General features: G+C 40.4%; 1 protein-coding gene across 4 annotated transcripts in view; it reads right to left on the bottom strand.

The window, feature by feature from the left end:
• The window catches only part of ASPH (aspartate beta-hydroxylase), a 237495-nt gene that overhangs the window by 115368 nt on the left and 95194 nt on the right, over positions 1–26933 (bottom strand). For all 4 annotated transcript variants that reach the window (XM_062188446.1, XM_062188443.1, XM_062188444.1 and 1 more), the window contains 3 exons: positions 26365–26400; positions 21954–21998; positions 8964–9005 (listed from right to left, as the gene is read on the bottom strand). In XM_062188446.1, the coding sequence (XP_062044430.1) occupies positions 8964–9005; positions 21954–21998; positions 26365–26400 (123 nt within the window). The remainder of the gene's footprint in view (positions 1–8963; positions 9006–21953; positions 21999–26364; positions 26401–26933) is intronic.

Raw genomic sequence — 26933 nt, 5'->3', positions numbered from 1 at the left:
CTGGAGAGCTCTGAGAACTCCAATACAATGTTGGGGTAGTGGGGTGCTGGTCACGGTTCCTATCCTCAAGAAATTTTTTTGTCTACAAATTAAGGGGAAAATTCACAACATGAGCCAGAAAACTGTAGGCACAAGGTATCCTGGGAACAAATGAAGCAGCACATCTCCTGTTTTGGGAGTGTAATCAAAGTCGACCTCCTGAAAGAAATAATTCCTAAGCTCAGTTCTGAGTGACAGGAGTGTCTGATAAAAGGGAATTGGGGAGACAAGGAAGAGAACTAGGAAAGCCACAGCAGGAACTACATCCTGAGATGCTTTATATGCTGTAGTAAAGGGGTTCATTTTTATTCTCATACCAATGGAGAACAATTTTGCTCAAATATATACAGTATAAGAATTACAGGAAAACCTTCATAGATGTTTAAAAAAAATCACAAGACAATTTCTGATTGGGGCTTTATTACTATCTATGTTTAGTCTATCTTTATGTTCATTGTGATCACAAAGAATTGAAAAATATCCACAGAAAGTACTGGTTGTATCAAGCTGCTCTACTGGCTATTAATACAGTCATCTCCACCTTTACGTTGAAGACATTTTCTGCTAGTGTGACCGTGACTTGTTTTCCAGTGCCATCTAGTGTTTTCTTCAGGGTATGGAAAATTATATTTTAAACGAATGCAAATACTAGCCAGGAAATCTTTAAATGTCTATTTAAAGACACTAACAATATATACCAGGGTACTTCAGGAAGTGGATGGAAAAAATGGAAAAGTGTAATTTTAAAGAAGAATTTTATTTTGATGTAATTAAACTTTGAAATCTATGCATAGTTCCTTCATAGAGCACATATTACATGAACTTTTTCAAGTGCCCTCCTACTGTTTAAGCACTTTCTTGATTATAATGAATAATATAATGGGATATTAAATATTAGTCTAAATCAAAAGAAATTTTCAGGAAACATCCACAATACAAATGCAATACCCACCCCACACCAAAGTAAAAACTTATTTCCTTTTTGCAGGTATGGGTATTGCGTTGCTCTTTGGAATTCTTTAAAGACCAACAATTCCTAAATTCATAACTGATTTTTTATATGTACTAAATCCTACTTTTGCTTTCAGTTTGTCAAATTACACACCTTTTAAAGAAGTGTAGAGGCATGTTTGACACCTCTCTCTCTCTCTCTCTCTCTCTCCCTCTCTCTCTTTCATATCTTATCCCTTCCCTTAGCAAACCCTACTGACTTTAGGTCCAAATACAAGCAGAATCTAACCATGGTTCACCAATTCTACCATAAACCCTAATCCTGTTCATCAACATCTCTGGCCTGTACTAGTGCAGTGGCCTCCTGATTGGCCCCTTTACTTCCAATCTTGCACTGCTATAGCCACATGATCTTCTGAAAACCTAAGGCAGACCAGAGCAATCTTCCCCCTGGAATCTGCCAGTGGCTTCCATCTCACTAGCAACAATACAAAGACCTCTGCTCTCCCCGTCAAAGTCCCGTGTGATCTGGATCCTCGACCTCTCTGACCTCATCCCCTCCTATTTTCCCCACCAGTAACTACCTCCCTGCTCATCTTCAAACACACTAAGCACATAAGCCCCAGGGATGAAGACGACATCCTTACACCCCTGGGACACGCCACCCTTGCCCCATTGTATCTGTTTAAATGTCACCAACCATGAGGCCTATCTATAAACCAACACCTCCTGCCCACTATCACTGTCCTCTTTTCTTATTTATCTGTTTCCTTGTACAACGAGCATTGCCTACTCTATTTTAATTTTTAAAAATGACCTATCTGCTCCCACCTCTCAACACACACACAACACTGAAATGTAAGCACCACGAGAACGAGGACTTTATTTTATTGCATACTTTAGTCCCTGTTCCTAAAACAGCACGTGGCACTTAGGAAGTACTCAATACGTATTGAAAAACAAATTAAAAAAAACAGCTGTTTGCATTGACACCTAATAAGCGAGGTTTGCATCGGATTAAACTGTATGGTGGTTCACACTCACATTTCATGGCTGCGGAATACAGAATATGTGGGAAAGATGACATCCAGTGGGGAGAAGTTGATATGACAATGTTATCAAAACATAAATAAGCTCATTCAATTTCAGAATCAGAATCTCCAAATGAAGGCCTATTTTGGAGAAAGCCCTATTCCAATCCTCTGACTCTTCAAAAATGTACTAAATATGGCTCTTCAAAGGAAGAAAGGAGTCAAGTGATTATTAATTCTAAGGGAAAACACCATTGTCCCCCGCCCCGCCTCCAGCAGCTCCTCATCACTACTCAGGAGTGGGGGAGATACAGGTAGGAAACTAGTCAGCCTGATAATTCATCCTGAGACTAACTGATAATTTCCAGTAAAAATATCCCAACGTATTATTATGAAGCAAAAGTCTGACTACTGAAGCACAATTTTTTCACTACACATTCCAAACATGAATACGTCCCCTTCTCTCTTCCCTACCAGGCAACAGCATCCGAGGAATCCATTTTGAATAAAAAATACATGGAATTCCTAAAGCTAACGATTTGCATAAACAAGTTTCACTGAATCTGTGGTAACACTGATTCATTATTTCTTATGATTTTGACTGTTTGCATTTCATCCTTCCTAAAATATCTTAGCCTTGGTGGTTGATGATCTAAACTGTTCTTTTTAAACATCAGAGTGTGATGGGGCCTGCACTGTGGCATAGTGGGTAAAGGTGCCACCTGCAGTGCCGGCATCCCATATAGGTGCCAGTTGGAGACTCGGCTGTTCCACTTCCGACCCAGCTCTCTGCTGTGGCCTGGGAAAGCAGTAGAAGATGGCCCAAGTCCTTAGGCCCCTGCACCCAAGTGAGAGACCTGGAAGAAGCTCCTGGCTCCTGGCTTCGGATCCGTGCAGCTCCGGCCATTGCGGTCAATTGGGGAGTGAACCAGTGGATGGAAGACCTCTCTCTGTCTCTTCTTCTCTCTCTGTGTAACTCTGACTTTCACATTAATAAATAAATCTTTAAAAAAAGAGATCAGAGTGTGATAATTCTGTCAAACTGTTGCACGCTTTCTCTGCACAGGTCCAGCAAACCAGCCTATCCTGGAGCATCCCCATAGGAACATCCCTGTAGGATCACAGCCCCTGGCGGCTGGAGGTTAGACCTGTGCACAAGGTATACCCAGGGGAGCACTGCTAAGACTCAGAGTGAGAGAGGCAGCAGTGTGGTCTCATGATAACATAGTGAGCAGCAGGTCTGCAACAGGTTTGCAAGTTGTTTCATCTGCAATAAATCACACCCATCATCTGGTCTCCTAGGTCCCTAGCTTGTATGTCTGCAGCATGCTGGACCTCTCAGAAACAAACCACTCAATGTTCCAAGGGGAAAGACCTCTGGCTCTGGCTGGCACAGGATGTCCGTGAGCTGGGGATGGCATACCTTGGAAGGAGGACCACGTTCAGGCTCTGCCACAAGCTGCTCTCTAATTTTCTCTATGTCTCACATTCTTAGTCAGTTCAGGGTGCTCCCACTTCGAGATTTTTCCTTCTCAGGACCTTTGCAAAGACTGGAGTTCTGCTAAGAATGCTCTTAGACCCCTGCCATGCTCAGGGCTCTCAAGACATTGGCACAGACCATTTCTCCACTAGGGTGTTCTCAGCTCCTCTGCAGACTGCTCCTCTCTGCAGAGTGCCCTGGGGACCTGTGCAGATGGTTCCTCTGCTCGGAGTGTTTGTAACTTGACAGGGATGCCTCCTCAAGAGACTTCTTCCCTTACTGCTCACCTCCCTCCAGTATATTCTCCTGCTCTCTTTCTTCAGAAAATCACAATTTGGGTTTTTGTGTGGATTTCTGATCTCCTCACTTGGATATGAGCTCCCTGAAGGCAGCAACTTGGTCTTATCTAATCTCTAATCTAAAACAGTGCCTGGCATGTTAATAGGTAGGTAAGTATTAAAAGGGATGGAGAATTGCATTTTTTATGAATAATGGAAAGCTAATGGTTATTTAAAAATTTATGTCTCCTTCTCTAATATATGTATAATAATAGTATACAATAATAATATATATAATATATATGAAGCTTTGCAGCATCGAATGGTAGCTACTATGTTCCTTAAATATGGTGGTTGAACACATCTAGTAACAATAGGAGTAAAATATTGCCTGTCCAAGTCTGCTAATTACCATTTTCTCTCAATATTCAACATTCTCTTCTTCCTTAAACCAGAACCCTGAATTTTTGCTTTAACAAAATTCTTTCAGTTCCATGTAGTTCTTCTGAGAAGCCCACCTTTTCTCCAATCCCCCATTCTGTTACATGGATGGAGCTAAAAGGCTATAAAAGTTGTACAGGAATATGAGGACAAAGCATAGCAGAATGGCAAGAGAAGAGCTGAGTCCCTCCTGACCCACTAACTGGCCCTAGATATCTATGTAAGTGACAAGTAATCTCTTTCCTTTTTAAGTCACTGAAGTGAGTTTTTCCAACTGTATATAACTCGATGTAATTGCGATGGGAATGTGGTGATTTGTAGTGTTGGTCTGAACCTGACCTAGAATTCAACTCTTGAAGACACACAGGGAGGAGGGTGCATATCGGAGACTGTTAAGATAACTAGGATTTTTCTTAAAAGCGATTCCTTTCCTAAGCAGTGCTGCATAGGAAACCATGAACAAAAGAGGAAGAGCATTTGGTGTTTCTCTGTTTTCTGTTACTTTCTGGAATCTGGGTTTCTGAAAGTAAGACTTGAGTGGACTTGGTGCTGAAGCCTGGCCTCTCTGTTTTGGAGCCCCATCCTGGCACAGAGAGGGTTCCAAGGTGAATTGAGTGATGTAGATCATAGCAGTGATTTTCTTTCATAAAGCTTTACTTATTCAAGTTGAAGCACCATCCTTTATTCTTAAATTATGTGTGTCTTTCTTTGGGGCTTAGAATACCCTTACTTTTATAATTGGTTATGATAATAAATGTGGATTTTTTTACAAGTCCTATAAAAATTTTTAAAATTGGCACACCTATATTAGATCCCAAGTCAAAGAAATAATTTTCAATCAAGCAACCCAAAGTCCAGATATTTGGATAATAATAGAAGTAGACTGAAATTCAGGTATTAACAACAGTAGCAGACTGCAGTTACGATTCACAGATACTGCTTCAATTTATCCTTGTGCTATGACATGCACTCAGCGAGGCATAAGGACAAATACCCTCATTTCTGTAAGAAAAAATTGGAGGTAAAATGGTTTTCACATAAAGATTTTCTTTGTTAATTCTGTGCTCCAAATAGCATGGAAATGATGACTCAAAGTGTCTGCTGAGTTAGACACTTTTAGCCACAGAACAGACCATGGCATTGCTTGGGTTTCTTAGGACAGCAGCAGTCTCTTTGTCCCAGATCATTCTAATATTTTGGGTCTCCCACAGATTCCCATCCTGGGAGTTCCATCAGAGCTGTGGCTATTATCCCTCCAGTTTGGGTTTTATAGAGCCTTTGATCCTCTTTGATGTTAATTCTCTTATTAATTAAGGCCCAGGGGGTACATCAGTGAGCAAAACAAACATACGCCTCCCTTCATTCCAGCGGGAGACTCAGACCAAAAAATCTAAAGAAGTAAGCTATTAAATATATCATATGGCGATACTGCAATGGAGAAAATGAAGCAAGGAAACAGGACATGGAGTGTAAGGGTGCTGCAATCTTAAATAAGATCAGGGCCAAGAGAACCCACGGGAGAGGGCAGTAGTTAAGCAGAGACTAAAGGAGCAAGTCCTGGTGATATATCCAGGGGAAGAACACTGGGCTTGGTGGAAGTAGCCAGTGCAAAGGCCCTGACTCCAGTGTGTGCTTGGCTTGGAAGCAAGCATAGTGGAGTCAGAAGAGCAGAGAAGAGAGAGTCACAGGACATGAAAGTGGAGAGGAAACTGGGAGAAGGGAGGGCAGATGGTGGAGGCTACTAGAAATCTCTAGGCAACAATCGGTGGTGGCTAGGACCTGGTGGTGGTGGGTCAGGGTGGATGGAAGCAAGCACAGTTGGCCTTCTACACCTGCAAGTTCCATGTCCTCAGGTACAACTAACCAAGGATCAAAAAAAAAAAAATTGAAAACTGTACTAGATGTGTATAGACATTTTTTGTTGTTGTTCCTAAAAATACAATATAAAAACTATTTACAGAGCATTCACATTGCATTAGATACTACAAGTAATATAGTGATTACTCCAAATATAGGGGAGGAGGAACATAGGTTATGTTCAATACATATACCATTTTATTTACTTGTAAAATTTTTATTTACTTGAGAGAGAGAGAGAGAGAGAAAGAGAGAGAGAGAGATTTCTTATCACTGCTTTACTCCCCAAGTGCTTGCAATGACCAGGGCTGCCAGGGCTGAGCCAGGCCAATGCTGGGAGCCAGGAACTTAATCCAGGTCCTCCATTTAGGTGTCAGGGAACCAAGTACTGGAGCCAACACCTGCTGCCTCCCACGGTGTACACTGGCAGGATGTTGGAATCTGGAGTGGAACCAAAACTTGAACACAGGCACTGTGATATAGGATGCAGGCATCCCAAACAGCATTTCAACCAATGCACCAAATGCCCACCCCTATTTATCCAAGGGACTTGGGCATCCACAGATTTTTGGTTTCTGCATCCTGGTTCCTATCCCAGCAGATACTGGATTCTAAAGAGAGGGCTGACTCCAGCTCCAAGTCAATTCAGAGGCTGGAGGTCAGAGATGAGGGCTCAAGTAATTGGGTCTCTGCCATTCACATGGGGAGCCTGGATTGCATTCCTGATTCCTGGCTTTGTCCCAGCCTATCCCTGGTAACTGTAGGTATTTGGAGAGTGAGTCAGTTAATAGAAACACTCTGTCTCTCTTTCTCTACCTCTCAAACAATTAATTTATTTTTAAATCCCACCCCTCCCCTCGCCAAAATAAAAAGAGCTCAAGAAGAACAAACAGTGGAGAGTAAACGTGGTAACCTGCAAGCCAAGCCAAGGGAGTTTCCAGAGTCCAGGAAATGCTCAACCCTATTAACACCTGCTGATAAGCAGAGCTCTGTCCTGCTTTATTTCTTCCCCCTTGTCATGTATCACTATCCATTATAGTTACATCATAACATGGTGGGGGATTCGGAGCTTGTGTGACTATGATGGTCAACTAATCTAAGTTGTCTATAAAACAAAACCAGTCAACAGTTTCCAATATTCAAGGAAAAAAAAACCCTGCAGAATTAAGCAGAAATGCAACGTAAGTACTAGAAAGCAAGAGTTAGAAGAATGTTGGGGAGTAGGATTCATAGGGCATGATAGGATAGAGGATTGCTGATTTTCATTGTAAAGCCTTGACTTGTTAAACTATATCCTTATATTACTTTAAAAAAAAAAAAACTAAACTAAAAAAACCAATCAGGCAAGTGTTACATCACAGTGAGTAAAGCCATCCCTTGGGATGCCGGCATCCCATATCAGAGTGCTGGGTTAACTCCCAGTTACTCCACTTCCCTTCCAGCTCTCTGCTGATGTGCAGGGAGACCTGGATGGAGTTCCAAGCACTGGTTTTGGCCTAGTCTACCCATGTATTGTGGCCACTTGGGGAGCAAATTAGCAGATAGAAGATCTCTATCACTTGGTCTTTTAAATAAATGAACAAATACATAAATCAAAAAAAAAAAATCATAGTTGGCCAGCTCTAATCCTCCGCCTGCGGTGCCGGCACCTCAGGTTCTAGTCCTGGTTGGGGCGCCAGATGCTGTCCTGGTTGCTCCTCTTCCAGTCCAGCTCTCTGCTGTGGCCTGGGAGTGCCGTGGAGGATGGCCCAAGTCCTTAGGCTCTGCACCCGCATGGGAGACCAGAAGGAAGCACCTGGCTCCTGGCTTCGGATCGGTGCAGTGCACTGGCCATAGCAGCCATTTGGGGTGTGAGCCAATGGAAAAGGAAGACCTTTCTCTCTGTCTCTCTCTCTCTCTCACTCACTGTCTAACTCTGCCTGTCAAAACAAAACAAAACAAAACAAAACAAAAAAACCCTAGTCATAAAATAACACCATGTGAGCTGGATACCTGGTGCTTAACTTCAGGCTGTGAAATGACAGTCTGATGCCAGAAATGCCCATGCTCACTGAGCACTGCTTATACCCTGCATAACACCTGCTTCATGTATAAAGTACAACCTTTCAAGTGCAGATACTGTTTTCATTACTGCAAATTAAAAGCACTCCTGAAATTGAAATAAAGTTTCATCTTCAAATAAAATTATATTGAAAATGTAACCACTATTCTTTGATCATTTATATAATTTTTTAATTTTGAAAAAATGTTCCTTGTTTTAAGTAAACTTAGAGTTCTCTGTGAGAGTTGAGCCAAAATATTATTGGATTATTAAATTTATTACAATGCCTCTGTAATGCACTTTTGGAAATCATAGATAATTTTTCAATACAGCTACAACTATGTATCTTTCTTTCCAACAACTCAGTTCCTTGGAAACTGATGTCATGTTCTAATAATGATTGGAATCCTGTAACTAGCACACCTGTCAACATATTAACAGGACATACTATTTAATATTTCCCAAGGTTTCTCCTGTGGTGGACATTGCTTTAAGTACTTTACACATACTTTCATTTAGTTACTATTTGGAAACACAATCCTATCAAATTGGTACTCTTATTATTCCCATACTACAGAAGAGGATACTGAGCCCCCAAGGTTAAATAATTCTACCAAGGATACATGTAATAAATGGCAAAAGTAAGATTAGAAGCTAGGCCACCTGTGGCCAGGCCTTAGCTCTTAGTGTTCATGTAGACTCCTATTAAATAATGTAATTGAAATAAGAACCGCAGTGGTAATTTCCTCTAACAAAGGATATAAAATGGCACTACCATGTTACTTCGGATGGTGTGACAACTTTCCCTAAGTGTATATTAAAGACTATTTATTTGGCAATCTCACCTGTTTCTTTTGGTTGTGGATCATCTGTTTTTCTACTTGTTTCTGAAAATTAAAGACAAAAGAAAATAAGTACTATGCAAGTCATCATTAAATATCTCCAAACATAGGACTACATTTAAATGAATTCCAATAACTAAACAAAGTATTTTTGAGCACACAACTCAAGTTTCCTAAATCTTCAAGTCTTTATATGTGGAATACACTATAAGATATCAAGATATCAAGATTTAGGCTCATTTGAATTCCTCATAAAAGTCACTGGCCAGTGACCAGATATCAGGCAGCAAGCTATGTTCCTTGCCTATAAGAAAGGCCAAGTGTGGTGTCTACCAACTCTAAGCAACTCCAAGTCTCTCTAGGAGAACAAAGGCAAACTGGAGGGGGGAAGCAGCCACTGATGTTCAATATTTTTATTGTCTCATAAAATCATGACTTCCTCTGTAACAGCTGCAGGTGTTTTAAAGGAATGTAGCATGTCACACTACTGAGATTATTAGTCTCACTGCTCTAAGGACTCTCTCTCTCTCTCTCTCTCTCTCTCTCTCTCTCACACACACACACACACACACACACACACACACGCATGCAATTCATCCACTGGAAGAAGCCTTAGCTGAGACCCAGGTGTGCACCATACACTCACTCGCTTAGAAGTGCAATATGAAAATGAGCCATGAGTGTCAGCCTCACATTAACCATAGTGTTTCTCACACAAATGGGGCTACCAAGCACAGTGACATCCAAGAACCTAAACTGGCCAAAGAACCCGAGCAGCACACACATACATAGAAAATGGCAAAAGACCTAACCAGGTGTTTATAGCCTTATTTCTGCACTTGTAAGCACATATCAAGCCTGTTGTTTAATGTAGTTCACCCTGTAGCTGATTTTCAATGTAGACCAGTGTCCAGTCCTAGTGGGTACTCATTAGTATGTCAACAGTTCTAGAAACATGTGTGCTGGCATATGTGGTGGTGCAAGGATGAGGCAGAGTTCGGAGACTAACAGAAAATCATACACTGCCCTTTTCCACAGTGGATTGTAGAATGTGGATGTGGTCAAGGGCTGGTTGACACACATCACTCAATTTTTTGGCCCTGAATTTCTCACGTTCATTCATATCCAGGCAGGTGAAAAGGAAACTGGGGCAGGCTTTGATGCAGGCTTTGATACAGGGTAGGGCATTTTATAGGTCATATGTTTTGCTCCTCCGAGACCCAAGACAAGAGGAAGAAAAAGCAACTAACTTAAAGTCTAGGGCACCAGGCTTATTGCTAAACCTGTTGCTTGGGATTCCATTGAATCCTGACACCCTGTGGGGAAGGTCTCTCTTCATGCAAGGGATGAAGTTGAGGCTGAAAAATTGCAGAGTTCCCAAAGCCATCATGGCCAGCAGTTTACATGATTACGAAGCATTACGTTCTTCTTTTCAATATTCTACTGCAACCTTTCATGAAAGAGCAATGAAGGGACACACATGGGCAGGGCTTGACTTGCAAACAGTAGATTTGATAAAATTGAGTCTATATAACTCCAGGGTAGTGCTGCAAGAAGCATGCAAGATATTAAATACAAGGTTTTTCAGATCTCTGTTGAACATTCTCTAATTTCTGATTTTACTAGCTGTACCTCATCATAGTTAGATAGCTGAACTCAGTGAATATTAACTGAATACTCAATGTCTGTGTGGCCTTCTTGAAGACAACAGGGATGCAACAGTGAAGAAAAGCATCAACAATCTCAATCCCAAGGAGTCTCTGTAATGTGGTCAGCAGCACCTGCAGAAAGCCTGCAGCCCTCCATATCCTCCAGCCACTTCCCATGGCTAACGTGACAGTGCAAATTTCTAACCTGATTTGATGGAGCAGCTGGATGCTGGTTATAAAGGACAGTTTAGGGTTCTCCATTCAACTTCACATCCTTGGGGGTGAAATAAGGATGAAGGAGTAGCTTAAATGGGTTACATTCCAAATAGAAGTGGAAGGTGCCGATCCCAAAGTCATGGGGCCCTAGCAGGTCTCCCCATGTCCTCTGAACCCACTTCTTCCCAGGAACTTGACAAGCAATGCCAACTTTCCTCCTCCTCCTACATAGCACCTGGAGTGAGGTGAGCAGCCTGACCTAACAATGCCTCATCCACACCACACTAGGCCTTGGGGCCAAAACCCTCATTTATTCTTTCTTTCTTCCCTTCTGTCCCTCACTTCACATCAACAAGTGAGTGGAGACTTATATTTGGATATGGAGAAAAACATAGGATGGTATTTTAGCCTCTTTGGTGTTTAGCTTAGGTAAAGGTGTTTTCTTTTTTCTTTTCTTTTTTTTTGACAGGCAGAGTGGATAGTGAGAGAGAGAGACAAAGAGAGAAAGGTCTTCCGTTTTGCCGTTGGTTCACCCTCCAATGGCCGCTGCAGCCGGCTCATCGCGCTGATCCAAAGCCAGGAGCCAGGTGCTTCTCCTGGTCTCCCATGCAGGTGCAGGGCCCAAGGATTTGGGCCATCCTCCACTGCCTTCCCGGGCCATAGCAGAGAGCTGGCCTGGAAGAGGGGCAACCGGGATAGAATCTGGCGCCCCAACCGGGACTAGAACCCAGTGTGCCGGCACCGCAAGGCAGAAGATTAGCCTGTTAAGCCACGGCAAAGGTGTTTTCAGTGAGATGTGTTTACCTCACCAGCATCCTGCAGAGTTAATAAGTAAATGTTATTTTACTTTCTCTTTGATACCATGGCCTCTGGGAAACCTCATGTGCACCTCATTGTAGTAAAGGAGAAAATGACTTTTTGAGCACTTAGTATATACTAAGCACTGCTCTAAGCACTTAACGGTTGATTCCATTTAGCCTTTGGCTAACCATAGGAGGTAGTTAGAATTTCACAGATAAGGAAACCGAGGTATGGAGAGGCAAGTAATCCAGTTAAAGAACAACACAGTGCAGTTTCAGAGGCCATGCTCCACAACAATACTACTTCAATCACACTTTGTAAATCCCAACAGTGGACAGCTATTAAGTAAAGGAAGCTACATGTTCAATCCACTCCTGAAAATTACAAAACTGCAAGCTGACCTGTAACTCAGACTTAAGAGTTTCAATATTCACATCCAAAAAGAAAGATCTTACATTCTTTGTTTTAACATCACTCTCTTTTCCTCTTTCAACGTGATTAGAGAAAGGAAAATCTTGGTAAAAAGATCAGGCTCGCCTTCAGCAACCCGGTACTCAACCAAATGCTGCTACAGGGATATATTCAGCTCCCCACCTGGGAGACAGCGGCTTGAGACATCGCCCCATGCCCGTGAAGAGTACCTCGGCACCCCACGTCAACAGGAAGTAGCTCTAAAGACAGATCATCGTCCCTCTACCCCTCCTGGACTTTTGGGACTAACATAATCCCATACAACTGTTGCTTTATAAAAAACAAAAGGGGAGAATGTTAGTAAAATGGCGCAGTCTTATCTGTGACGCTATCTACACCCTGACACCATCCTAGGCTGTAGCCCCCGCCGCCATTGCTGGAAGCCAAGTGGCCACATGGCCCAACCACCGGTGTTAGCCCCAGCCATATCCTAATGGGATTCACTGCTCCTACTTCCCTGCCTGACCCTGGCGAAATTTTAAAAGGAACTGTTACTGAACATGTGTCTATCTCTTCCTCTCCATCTCCTGACCTCTCTCTCTCTCTCTCTCTCTCTCTCTCTCTCTCTCATGCTCTCCTTCTCCCTCTTTTCCTTCTTCGCCTCTTCCCTCCAGTCTGTTGGGCTTCCCCCAATAAACTCTTTCCCTTTAAAAAAAAAAAAAAAAAAAAAAAAAGATCAGGCTTTTAATCTCTTACAAACAGTCATGCAACCATTGGAAAAAAGTCACTTTTCTGGATTCAGATAGGTTGTGATCTATTACATTCTGGTTACTGTGCAAATCTGCCCACTTAGCAGTTCTTCTTGGACCCTGAGATGTGCTCCAAGCTAATTTCAACCCAGGCGTATTTACCCTTCCGAGGGCCTCCTCACTGAGGCATCTGTGCATCTGCAAGTCCCAGGTTGGCATTCTGCGTCATCCCCGAGAGCCCACAATGACCAGTCTGAAAGTCATATTTTTGTCTCCTTACCTGTCTCTATGCTAGCACTTTCTGAGCTCTGTCATTCCAGCCATCCCCTTCTTGTTAGTTTCATGAACTGTTACTTGCAGTCTCCTAGCTGGCCTATCTCTTTGGCCTCCCTCCAAATTGTCTCCCCTTCTCCCTGTTGCCTGAGTGCTCACACTGGAACATGGTGCATGCACAATCACAGGTCAGCTGGTGTCTCTGCTATCCTGTCACTACGCTTACTCATCTGCTAGCAGAGATAACACTGATCTACTGAGAAAATGCAACTCCTTACCAGGTGTAAAGTACTCAGCAGAGTAGGTGCATCCAATCAATTGGATTGAATCCAATCAACTGAATAAAAAAAAAAGACTTTATGCCCACCCATAAAGTCTATTTGAGGGGTAATAAACATATTGGAGGTAAAAACAACCCTGTCTAAAATCCCAGGTGCTTCTTCCACACTTGTTTCATTCTCCTTTTCATGCCAGCAAATAAAGACAGGAAATGGGAGAGAAGAAAGAGTACCTCTCATACCCTTTTCTGCCTGTCCCTTCAGTCATGATGAGGTCACCAGGGATTTGAAATGTAAGTGCAGAGGGTGCTCATCAGGAAATAAACGAAACTTCTAGATCTAGGGCAAACCCTCCAAGGAGCAATGCAATGGCTATTTCATTTAGATCCTGCTCCCACCTCCAGCAAGGTAGCCTAATAGTAAAATGTTAAATAAACATGATCTTTTAGGAATATGGGTAAGATGGGCTGAAGGTATTCCCTTAGGTTTTATCCACCAGAATGCTACAATCTTCTAAAATACTAGAAAGCATAAAATGAATTGACTTCATTATGTAACAGAATTAAACAAACTTGAAAATAATGACAAGATAGAGAAGAATTCATCTGCATTTTATTGCACTCCAACAACATTAAAAGAAAGACATTTACATTATTTTTAGAAAATCCACTGATGTCGTCCAACTTGGCACATATTTGTAAAGGAAGGTTAATTAATTCAGATATTTGGAATTGAAAAGTATTTGAGGTTGATCACAGTATAACGAGTTCTCAATTTCCAGAGTTCTAGAGATGATTATATACAAAAATCCAGTAAAACTTAGTCATTCATCAGTTCCATGTCACTCCTAAATTTCCCTAAAAAAATATGGCTTTATAAAAAGTAGAGTTCTGTACTTCACAACAGGAAGAGCTTTATGATCGTTTGAGCATCAACTCCATACCATCCATATCACAGCTTTAGAAAATTATTGCTTTGCTTACTAACTTATTTTCTCAGGTTTACTACACATTGAGTCAACATGCAGTACTTAACTACATTGAACCAGAATGACAACAACATATATAAGCTCTTTGATTTTACCCTAAAAGCAGAAAAAAGGTCATCTTATTTTAAAACAAAGTTAACTAATCAAAAGTTACCCCTGAAATAGACAAAACCATTTCTTGATGGCTTTTTAAAAATAGCTCATGATCCCTTCAAAATGATGCTGAAGCTACCTTCTTTCCTAACAAAGGAATATTTTCATCACAGCAACTATTTCTGAGCCAGAAATAAGCCACATTAAAGACAGAAGAAAACCCTCAGTGTAGAAAGGGAAAGGCTCATCCCTTGTGAAATAGCAGCAGGCACTGGGCTCCGTGGGCATTTTTCACACATCCCTCCTCAATCCAATGAGAGGCATTACTGACTTTATCCAGATAAAGAGAGCACTGTGCAGTCTCAAGAGCTGTGAGGGTATTTCTTAATTAGCCAAAGGCAGAACCTAGCAATTGTTAAGCTATGCACCAGTAACTTATATAGATTTTTCTAAAATTTAAATATATACTGAGTGGACTACAGCTATTATATGATCAATCCAAGATACTAAGATGTAGCACAGGTCATTCTTTTTCATTATGTTCTAACAAGGAATGTTAGTTTTTCTGTCTCATTTTGAAAAATAAATTAATGATAATTTGATACTTCCACTGGAATATCAAATTTTTCTGATTAACCAGCTAAAGGCTACAAAAATCTCAAAATTTAAGTTTTAACCTGAATAGCTAAAGCTGATATAGTATGTTTTGATAAGAATATCAGTGCAAATATACAACTGAAACCTTCACAGCTAATGACCTTTATTAGTAATTTTAAGAGTGCTGAAGCAAAGCACTCTTACTGGTAGTTAAATTACATTTGACACAGTTTACACAAGTCAGTCCAACATAGTATTATTTACTAGTAATATATTAAAACCCTGCCAAGACAATTGCTGCCACATCATCAATATAATAATTAACTACTGTCTGAAAAACAACACATAAATGCAGGTAAGACTAAAAAATTATGTCATAAAGAGAAGAAATCCAATGGATCCACTAATGCTATCAAAAAAGGACATGCAGGAATGTAATGTTACATGAAATTTTTGTTTCTAAAAAGAAATACACTAAAACGCCAGTGGACTATAATTCATTCAAAACATCTTTAGTGTCCATTCCCAAAGATCTTGATCTGCTCAGTAATTACATCACAAGATCTAGAACAGCCATCGTTTGGAGCGTATGGTTAGGCTGGTCCTCCTGTGGTAGTAGGGGCAGTCTTTTTGAAGCTTTAAGTATCTGCAAAAATAAGGGGAAATCTAAATTAAAGGACCAACCAGACATAGACTGTGACACTGCTTCGTTTTCAATCTACTTTTTAAAACCCACCAACAGAAGTAATAAATGTGTTTTTTCATTGTTTGTTTGATTTGTTTTTTAAGGACAACTTGATAATAGAACAATTAACCACCCAGAGAAGTCTCCCAGATGGCTTATCAAAGTTGCTGATAAAAATCTGAGATTCATCAGAACACTTGGGAATTACAACAGAATTGAGGAATCTCAGTAGAGAAATACACAGCATTACATTTCTTTTTCTTATCAATGTTTTCATTGTACTAAAAAGAAACAAATAGAAATCTAATACAGTATTTGAAAGATACAGGAAGGATTTTCAAGTATTCTGTAAGCTACATTTAAATATATTAATTAGTTCAATAATTTTATTTCAATTATATTTTAAAGGAAGTAAAATTCACTCCTAGCCAACTTCTTACAAGTATTTTCTCTTCCCAAACATCAGTGTCTGGTGTATTTTGCTATTATAACATTGGCTGTATTATCATTAGATTAGAAAAGGAGCTAGTGCACATAAATCCCAGCCACATTTTGACATAATTTATAAACCTAGACTGTGATATTGCCTTTCTTATTTCTCATCAATATCTATCTATCTATCTATCTATCTACCTTCATGTGTATATAACCAAAAATTGTTATATAAGCAAGAACTGTTAGGTACAAATATGGGGCAACCAGAAATAGCATGTCTAACTTTATACATTCAACAAAAAGGAGTGTTTATATCCACCAAAAGGTATATATAAAAATATCCATAACAGACTTCTTCTCAATAGCCCTAAAGTGGAAACAATCACTATACCCATCAAATGTAAAACAGATAAAAACTGTACTCTATGTACAGAAAACAGCCAGGAGTAAGGCCAAATTACCATCCTCAGTGAGGCAGCTGGAACTCAAATATGATGCTAAGTAACAGGAAGCAGTCACAACAGCAAGCATGCATGTCTATTTATAGTTTGAATTGTGTTAAGCTCAGAAGCACACAAACCAGCGTGTGATGCTGCAGGTCAGAACAGTGCTTCTCAAATTCGGGCATTACTGAGAGCTGGATCAGGGGAGGCCTCTCAGGTGCTAATGTGCTCTGTAGCTCGGTCTGATGAGTGTGTCCAAGGGTACGCCACATGTGAGCACTTCCTTGTGTGTAAACTACACTTTAATAGCAAAAGTCTACAGTGAGTTTGACTTCAGGTTGTCTTAGAATGTAACAATTAATTAAACTCAGAGAAACTTCTTAGAAATAACTTGAGACAATGGAAAGTCACTCTAAGTACAATGACGAATATTAGTAATAAGGCAAATAAAGTTCAACTGCGATTTTGGACAACTCAAATAGATGCTCTTGCATATTTAAAGACAACCCCAGTCAGAAGTAGTTCAGTCCAAAATCAGGGCAGGATGGATAACTGTTCTGCCTCCCCATGCTTCCTGCTGTCTCTACTTCCCTCCATTAAGGTTACCCATTCACTCAAAAGGACTCAAGCCAGGATGGGAGGAATCTCTCCCATCAAATTATTTCCAACTGCAGTTTCCATGAAAGCAATGCCTCCCCCTCATTCATTCTACAGTCCAGCTCCCATGAACTCTCCGCCTTAGATTATTACAGATACACCTTACTCTATCTCCTCACTGGACTACTCTTCAAATCCAGGTTTGATCATAAGACTCCTATGCTTGGAATTTTTCAGTGGCTTCCTGTTATTCAGGGTCCCAATCTGAAGATGTAAACATGACAGAGAAGATCTCTAAGAGACACAGCTGGCTTTTCCACCTTGTCTATTTATACCCTTGCATGGCACTTGGTATTGGTTTTTGGTCAGTAAGCACGTGCTTCCCCTGACCTGCAACTATCAGCTCCTGTTACTTCCACCAGCAGCTGAAACTCAGTTAAAACCAGCACAATGACACATGGGAGGTCTAACCTCACTCCCTACCACCACCTTTGAAGTTGGATGGGTCAACCCCTCTTCTGTAAATTGCCTTATACAAGGCCCTGAGAAGGTAACAGCATCACATTTGTTGTTTTCCTTCACTGTATGTCCACAGGGCTGTGAACCACACTGGGGAAGAACACTGTGGATCATGTAATTTCATGGTCCAGCCAAGAGCCTATACCATAGTAGTTGTTCAATGTATATTTTTTGAACAAATGAATGAACAAGAACAATCAAATACATATGAAACAGTTATAAAACATTAGCTGCCAAGGACACAGATTCAACCTCTGCTATTGCCCCCCACCTTTGGTGCTGCCAGCCTAAAGCCAGTTTTATGCCTCACTGAAGAGTATTTAAAAATACTGGGACATGAGGAGGCCTGAGTGAACCTTCTGGATAGATGCAATGGAGTGAAATCATTACCACTGCTAGAACTGTCAACACTAACATGAGTTACAAGTCTCCATCTGCATCCACTTGCAAAGAGGCAAGAACAGAAGAATCCTCCAGAAACCATCTCTGTTCCTTTAACATAAACGCACAAGTGAAAATGAACTTTGTTTTCCTTTTCTGGCATAGTATGAGAGAAAAACAGTTAACGGACTCAGTCATATGGCCTTAAGTAATGTTTGGCAGGAAATCTTACTTATATTCCATAAATGCTTCCTTAAAAAATGTGCTGTGTATGTTTATGTAGGCACATTGCTGGAAATATACTACATGATTTCAAGTAAAACATGAGTTTGAGAGGGGTGAACACATGCAAAATGAGTAGGGATTACAAAGTTAATCTTAAAAATCCAGAATTCCAAATGAATGACTTATAATGGAACAATCAATTCTTAGGACTAACCTACATCTACATGAAGAATATACCTACAAAACATTTATAAATTGGTAAATATAAATGAAATATGGTAATCTATTAGACACTTTATCTTCCTGACATAAAACATAATTAAACATTCCAGAGTTCAAAATGATGATCTCATGTAGATTAAGAGAAGATGCTGAAGAATATAATGTCTCTAATCTTACTGTACCATAAGTTTTCAAAGCTCTCATCCGCTTTTAGCCCTTCATCTATTGAAAATGCTCTTTTAAAAAAAAGCCACTGAGATTGTGGGTTTTAGAGCCAGAATGTAGGGATTAATCCCACTTTTGCTACTTGTCAGCTCAGTGACCTGGAGCAGGTCACTTTGCCTTGCTGCCTCAGTGCACTCATCTGTAAAACATAGATAACAGCATTTATCTCTCATTGGGTATCAAAACTAGTTAAGGTTAGCCTATAGAATGGTCTTAGAAGACTGCCTACAAAATGAGTAACACGTGTTAGCATCCATTCTGGCTTTGCAGTTGGATACAATGGTGGTGATAGCCCCAAGGGATCAGTAAACCAATAAGTATATGATGAGGTTTTTTTTTTTTTTTTTTGAAAGGCAGATTTAGAGAGAGGAGAGAAAGAGAGAGAGGGGGGGAGAAAAAGAAGCTCTCATTCACTGGTTCACTCCTCAAATGCCCCCAATGGCCAGGGTTAGGCCAGGACTAGGCCAGGGCTGGCAACTCAATCCAGATCTACACAGGTGGCAGGGACTCAATGACTGAGGCATGACTGTTGCCTCACCTTCCAGCACCTGCATTAGTGGGAAGCTGGAGTCAGGAGCTGCAATCAGGTACATCATAACCATCTTAACTGCTAGGTAACATCAGGTACATCTTAATTGCTGGGGCATCCCTATTATGAACTTTATTTCATATTACAGCAATATTATTCATATAAAGCAATTCATAGAAAATTCATAGAAAGCAGTACTAAGACTGTAAAACCTAATCTTAGAATAATCAAGGAAGGCAAATCAACCATCAGTTTGTTTCTGAGGGCCACAAAAAAGTGAATTAATGGCTAGCATTTTGCTGAAGTTCTTGATTTGCATTTCCTGCCAAATAAATAAATTTCAAAGACTGAAGAGCAGAAAGGAAACAATAGTTCTACCATCAAATACACAATTAAACAGTATTACCAAAGCTGTGAACTTACTGTACCAAAATATCACTATAGATCCATAGATACTTTTTTTGCATAATTGAATAAAAAGTTGTAATATGAAGTAAGACTAAGACTTACAGGATATAAGCCGTGGTGCAATGGTTAAAAGTAACTACTGCTGACTCGCAGTGTTACATTCTCTTTTGATAAGGTCTAATTATAACCATGCAGCAGGTCAATCATACTTAGATAATAGCAAGTTGCGGGTTACAACGTCGTGAGCAGGTCTTTCAGAACTCAGCTTCTCCTGATCCACCTCAAGGATCAGGCTAATGAATTACTAAATATAATGACCATTTACATAAAGCTAATTATGTGGCAGGAACTATACACTTCATTACATTTCCACTTGCATGTGCTGTGGTTGTTAAATATCTCACCTAAAAAAGCACCTCATTCCATTACCTCAACTATTTGATATTCTATATTTACATTCTAATGAAATTCCTGGACTCAGTTTATAAAACATTGAAATAAAAACAGAGATTTATAGTCAGAAAATGCCATCCTTCATATCTCCACAAAGTTAGGTAAATAGTAAAAGAAAAATGAACTGTAACTAGAAAAACTTGATGTTGTAGAAATTATTTTTAGAAACACCTGGAAAGTCATTTTCTTTAGAGGAGTGGAATAGTAATCAACATGTAAATCTGTAACCTGCTCTGCCTCCTCAAGACAGAATCAGGACACTCTGTGAAGCTCAAAGGAGAAGGCAGCGAAAGAAGGACATAGACACCCACTTCCCTTGCCCTGTCCTATTTTTCTAAAAACAAAACATTCATCATCATACAGAGATCAGTTTCTCCATGGATTCCTTTCCTCACTCATACCACAGTACCAACAGTATAGCTCTCTTAATCAAGTACTAGTTTCTGCACACTACTATTATAAATGTACATGCTATGACAACTGTCAAAAACCTGAAACATTCCATTCACAAAGTTAGCAAAGACAGGCTAAAGTGCAACTGAATCATTCTTTGATTATTTTATTCTTTGGCTATGTTTCTTTCCTTGAAATTTAATAGTCAATAAATTTTGGCAGGTATAATTATTTCTAACAAAATCAATAAACAGTAGTACAAACACCACTATAAAATTCACGTTATTGCATATAATCCAACAAAATATGAACAAAGACTGAGCCAATAGATTTCACACAAAAAGAAAAACTGAAATACAGAAATGAGAAGAGAGAAATATTCTTTGAAAAGAGACAGGATATGGAAAATTTCTCTGAATAAAACTTTCTCACTATGAAAAAAATGTTCATATATGTTAATTACTGACTGCAGGTAAAGTTCATGTCATCTGTAAAGAATATCTGAAAGCACAAGCTTGGAAGAAATTCTGTTCCCATTTGTTTTCAAGTTTTATTTACTTACTTGAAAGGCAGAATTACAGAGAGAGAAGGAGACTGAGAGAGCTCTTTGATCCACTGGTTCACTCCCCAAATGGCTGCAATAGTCAGGGCTGAGCCAGGCCAAAGCCAAGAGCCAGGAGTTTCATCCAGGTCTACCACATGGGTGCAGGGGCCCAAGGACTTAGGCCAGACGTATTAGCAGGGAGCTGAATGAGAAGTGGAGCAGCTGAGACACGAACCAGCACCCATAGGGGATGCTGGTGTTACAGGTGGTGGCTTAGGCCACTATGCTACAATGTGGCCCTTGTTCCCATTCTTTAAATTCACTGACAAGAGGGACAGATGTAGGAATATAAAGAAAAGTAGAGAAATGGGTTTAAAGTCGTGGACTGAAAAAAAAGTCTCCTTCCTTGTGGGGGTACTGACAAGTCCAGGGAGCCACACAACACGAAGGATGCTCTTAAGGCAGGCAGAGAATTGGAAAGAAGAGGAGTAAGGTCATAATCTATACATTCTTCAGCTTGCATCCTATAGCAATACTGATTCCAAATCAAATAGTATGTCAATCAAGAAGGGAAGAAAACTCCAAAAACCCAACTTCTACTATTACCACCATCTATAAAGGTAAGGCTACCAAGTACTTTATTAGCAGTCCTTAAAATCTAGCACAACACACACATACCAGACTGAAACTGACGTGTATTTTCTACTGTTTTGGCTCAACTGACCAAAGCACAAAAATTTTCCTTTTAAATGTAAGTCTGATCAATTTCTCAACATTGTTACCCTTCACAGGTTCATTTCATAAAACAAGTATTATTATCAACAATGCTTTAAGTTAAACCACAAATGAAAATGCAATGCATTGAACAAAACGTCATACCTGGTGGCACTTCTTGCTCATCTTCTTCAGGGGGAACATATACATCTGAAATGAAAAATAAAGGTACATTTTGCCGACCAATGTTTAAAACACAGACTGCCAATACTTAAATTACAGTAATTATTTCTGCAAACTTCAAAAAACTCAATTGTAATTATAATAAAAACATTAGGCTGTTAACACTATTCCAACAAAACTTAGCCAAATGTTCTACAGGCAGGTACTCAAAGTACAAATAAAATGGAATTAAGCTTATTTTGGTATAAAAAAAATTCTGAAATCATACTTATATTTTTCTTAAAAAAAATCAATGAACTTCCAGTATTTCACATTGTCTGGCATAACAGATTTCACAATATTATTTGCTTGACTAACTTCACTTCATTCCTTGGCAAAGGAAATATGGACTAATATCCAGGTTTTCACCACATAAGATTTTGCATCACATAAGAAATTTTTGCACCACATAAGATTTTGCATTACATAAGAACCCCTGTGGGAGATACACAAGAAACTCCTGGCTCCTGGCTCCTGGCTTTGGATCAGCTCAGCTCTGGCCATTATGGCTTTTTGGGGAGTAAACCAGTAGGTGGAAGATCTTCTCTCTTTCTCTCCCTCTTTTTGTCTGTAACTCTACCTCTCAAATAAATAAATAAATAAAATTTTTATTAAAAAGCCAAGGAAAGACAAAGCATCTTGTTTATTCTTGAGAAGTTTTCCTCATAATCGAGTTTTTTTTTTAAAGATTTATTTTGTTTATTTGAAAGAGGTACAGAGAGAGGTAGGGACAGAGAGAGGTCTTCCATCCGCTGGTTTACTGCCCAGATGGCTGCAACAGCCAGAGCTGCGCCAATTAGAAGCCAGGAGCTTATTCCTGGTCTCCCACACAGGTGCAGGGGCTCAAGGACTTGGGCCATCTTCTACTCTTTCCCAGGCCACAGCAGAGAGCTGGATTGGAAGAGGAGCAGCTGGGAGTAGAATTGGCGCCCATATGGGATGCCAGTGCTTCAGGCCAGGGCTTTAACCCGCTGTGCCACATTGCCGGCCCCCATAATAATCTTGTTTTAATATTGATGCAACAACACAAAGAAATTAAAATGAAATGAAATCACTTTTAAAAAAGAAAATATTTATTTTGTTTATTTAAAAGGCAGATTCACAGAGAAAGGTAGAGTCAGAAGAGCGGTCTTCCATGCACTGGTTCACTCCCCAAATGGCCACAATGACCAGGGTTCTTCAGGCCAAAGCCAGGAGCCAGGAACCTCCTCCAGGTCTTTCACGTGCATGCAGGGGCCCAAGCACCTGGGTCACCCTCCACTGCTTTCCCAGGCACATTAGAAGTGAGCTGTATTGGAAGTGGAGCAACCAGGACTCGAACCAGTGCCCATATAGGATACTGGCCTTGCAGGCCGAGGCTTTAATCCACTGTGCCACAGCACTGGTCCTTGAAATCAAATCTTAAAGTGAAACACTATCCTTCATAAAGTTGTTTCTGAGAAGTAACATTAAAAATAATATATTCTAAGCCAAGTCAAAGGTGTGGATGTAAGCTTTTAACACCTCACCTTTTTCTCTAGATACTTCAACCCAGTACCACTACAGAGGCTGTTATGCTTTATAATGGTATAAAAACACATTGATGGGATTTGCTCCATCATGTATTATTATCTTGAAACCTAACAATCCATTTTCTTCTTGTATTAATTTGGTTCAAATTATAAATTAACACATCCTTCAAACAATATTTGGAATTATTTTGTCGCAAGCAACCAATACTTTTCAGCCCTGAAATTTTCAGACCACTTGGCTGCAGGGAATACACCCCCTTTTCTTCCCAGCACACTCTTCTCTCCCAGTTCTCCAGATTCACGGGTTACTCACCCTCCAACCACCCCTCACCACGTTGGGAGTCCTCAGAGCTCAGTGCTGGGACTGCCTTTCCACTCACTGCACTTACCTCCAAAATAATCACACCATACCATGGATTTAATAGCCATCTGCATGAAGATGACCCCCAAATGCTCACATGCTTTTCAAGTCTTGCCCATCTACTTCAGATGGACATATCCAGTCCCCTACTTGACACCTCCAAGCTTAAAATGCTTAATATGGAGATTTGATCTCCTCCCCTAAATAAGTTTCTTTTACAACCTGGTTTTCTTCTTTTTAATAAACAACCCCATCATCCAACAGTTCCTTAAACTCAAGGAAAGGGCCCCTTGATTTTTCCTCTTTGCTTCACAATCATCAGAAATGGCCATCAACTTTAATTCTAGATATATCTCAACTTTACAAGCTCCACCTTCTACTGTCACTGTCACAGTCTTACTCTGGGCATCCCAATCATATCCCTGAATGAATACACAGTAATTTTCTTACAGGGTGACCCACTGTTCCATTCTTGCTCCATCTCATCCATTCTCTAGCGAAGAGCAGAGGTACTTCTTCAAAACATAAATCAGATATCACATCTTGCTTAATTATTTCTATAAATTCTAACTGTACCTAGAATATAATCATAACTTTTTTGTAGGCCCTAAAAAGTCCGCACGGATCTGTTTCCATGTCTTAATTGCTTATGACAGCCTGAGTTTGGTTTTTATTATCTGCAACTGAAAGTAACTTTAGTGACATCAGTAGCAGAACAACAGAGTGTAAACACAGGATTGATACACTGAGATCTACACTTTGAATACATCATCCTAATGGCATGTCAAAGATGGAGGCCAGTGCAGAGACAAGAAGCTGCTGCCATTACCGAGGAAGATGACAAGGGGCTGAACCAGATGGCTAGTTACAACAGCTACAGAGGAAAAATGGATTTCAGAAACACTTAGGGGTCTATTTATAGGACAGGTGACTATCTACAGAGATGGAGGGAGACGGAGGATTCAAGAACCACTCCCATGTTTCTGGTTTGGGAACTGAACTATCTGTCAACACAAGGAGCCAAGATAAGAGATAGGGGAAGGGGAGGTTTGTGGATGTGTGTGCAGCATGAGCTCTGCTTCAGGACTAGTCAGGGGTAGAGGAACCCAGCATGGAGCTACAGGTGCACACCACAGATTTCCGTGGTCCACCAGACAGAGCTTCCTCAGTGATACCCTCCATTGGGTGATCAAAATGCCTAAGAAATCATAAGGGAAAAAAACCTGTATTTCTAAGCCAAGAGAGGCAGGATCAAATTGCATATTGTAATGTTAGTTTGTGGGGTTTATATGTACATAAAACATACGTGGGGAAGGTCGAGTGAAGGTCTTCCTGGGATTTTGGGCTTCCTTTCTGATTCTCATTGAGTCAAATCATACACTGGGCCACAGTGTGCAGAGAATTAATACTCCTCAGGGAGACCTGAGGTGTGGGAAGTGCGAGGAAAGTCTCAGCACAGTCTAGCCTTGCTCCACGAGATGCACCCTGACTGCACAGAGTTGGCCCACAGTGCACAAGCACAGGTTGCTCCCGCAGCTCAGGGGATGCGGAAGGCTACTGCAGTCTCTCCCATTCCCTCCGCCCCGAGGGCCCCACCCCATTGCAGTTGACTGCACAATTATCCAGCCTGTCTACCAAAGCTCAGAAGCAGTTAGCACTTAATCTGAAAACTGACAGCTGGAGTGGAGTACCTCCAAGAGTAAACTTCCCCATACCCTGCTCCGTGACAGGTACATACATCCCATAGGGAGTGAACTTCAGGCCCAAGGCTGGCTGGAGCACCGGCTCAGCTGCTTGCTACCCTGGAACCAGCCCAGTCATCTACCTGACTTGCTCTGCCTTAAGTTAATCATTTGTAAAATTTGTAAATTCTTCCAGTGCCTTTTGAAACAATGTATGCAAGAGAATTTTGTAAACTGTTAGAATTATGTAACTCTTACCCATTCCATATATTTAATTTTGGCTCTTTTTAGAATGGTCTTCTAATAAAAGGCTCACAAGTACTTGCACTAGAGTATCAATTGTAAAGCACTATAATTTAGTATACAGTATTTTCTTTTTCAGAAACTATGCTTTTATTTCCAAAAAATGTTTTTGTTCTAGCTCAGTAACAACATGAAGGACCCAACTTTCAACCCATCTCTGTCTGTAGCTGACTCCTTTTTACCAGGTCAACTCTGCTTACACACACTCCTCCTCCTATTTAGAGTACTCTCCACACCATCATTAGTTATTTTCTGTTACAGTATCCTGAAATTTTGATAGGCATCCATGTACTTCTCAGTCTTTAGTTACTGCATTTATCACCTGGCTGGCCAGTATAATGCTATCCCCAATGAAACAGGAATTTGTCTGTCTTCATCACTCTTGTACTCCCCTCCTGAGTACTGTGCAAATAGCAAATTGGAAGTGCTCACTAGTTTAAACAAATAAACATACCTTTGCTGTGGAAGGTAGAACTCTTTCTAGAAAATTAACTTACCTTCTGAAAACACGTTTGAATCTTCTATAACATCATCTGAAAAAGCAAACACATATTAGCTCAATGCCATTGAGATCCCTAAAATTAACTCTTATCCACTCAGAAATACGTATTTGGCCCTTTTTAGATGGGATCTCCTTTTTTTAAAATTTGCTTTATTATTTATTTGAAAGGCAGAGTTACAGAGAGGGAGAAACAGATATGGATAGATAGATCCATTGATTGATTTATCCATTGATCAACCACCCACTGGTTCACTCCCCAAATGGCCACAATGGCCGAGAGTGGGCCAGCTCAAAGCCAGAAGTCTGAACTCCATCAGGGTCTCCAACATGGTGGCAGTGGCTTGAGTACTTGTATCATCCTCTGTTGCTTTCCTAGGCACATTTGCAGGGAGCTGGGTCAGAAGTAGAGCAGCTTGGACTCAAAACTGGCACTAATATATGGTGCTGACATTACAGGTGGAAGCTTACCCACTGTGCCACAACACTAGCCCCAAGACTGGGTCTTCTTATAGAAAGACTCACAAGTATTTGTACAAGAATGCCAATTTTAATTTCTAAGTTGTA

Source organism: Lepus europaeus, chromosome 4 (assembly GCF_033115175.1).
Source record: "Lepus europaeus isolate LE1 chromosome 4, mLepTim1.pri, whole genome shotgun sequence".
Taxonomy (NCBI): Eukaryota; Metazoa; Chordata; class Mammalia; order Lagomorpha; family Leporidae; genus Lepus; species Lepus europaeus.
The sequence above is the reverse complement of the archived record's forward strand: the minus strand, read 5'-3'. Positions and strand labels throughout refer to the sequence as shown.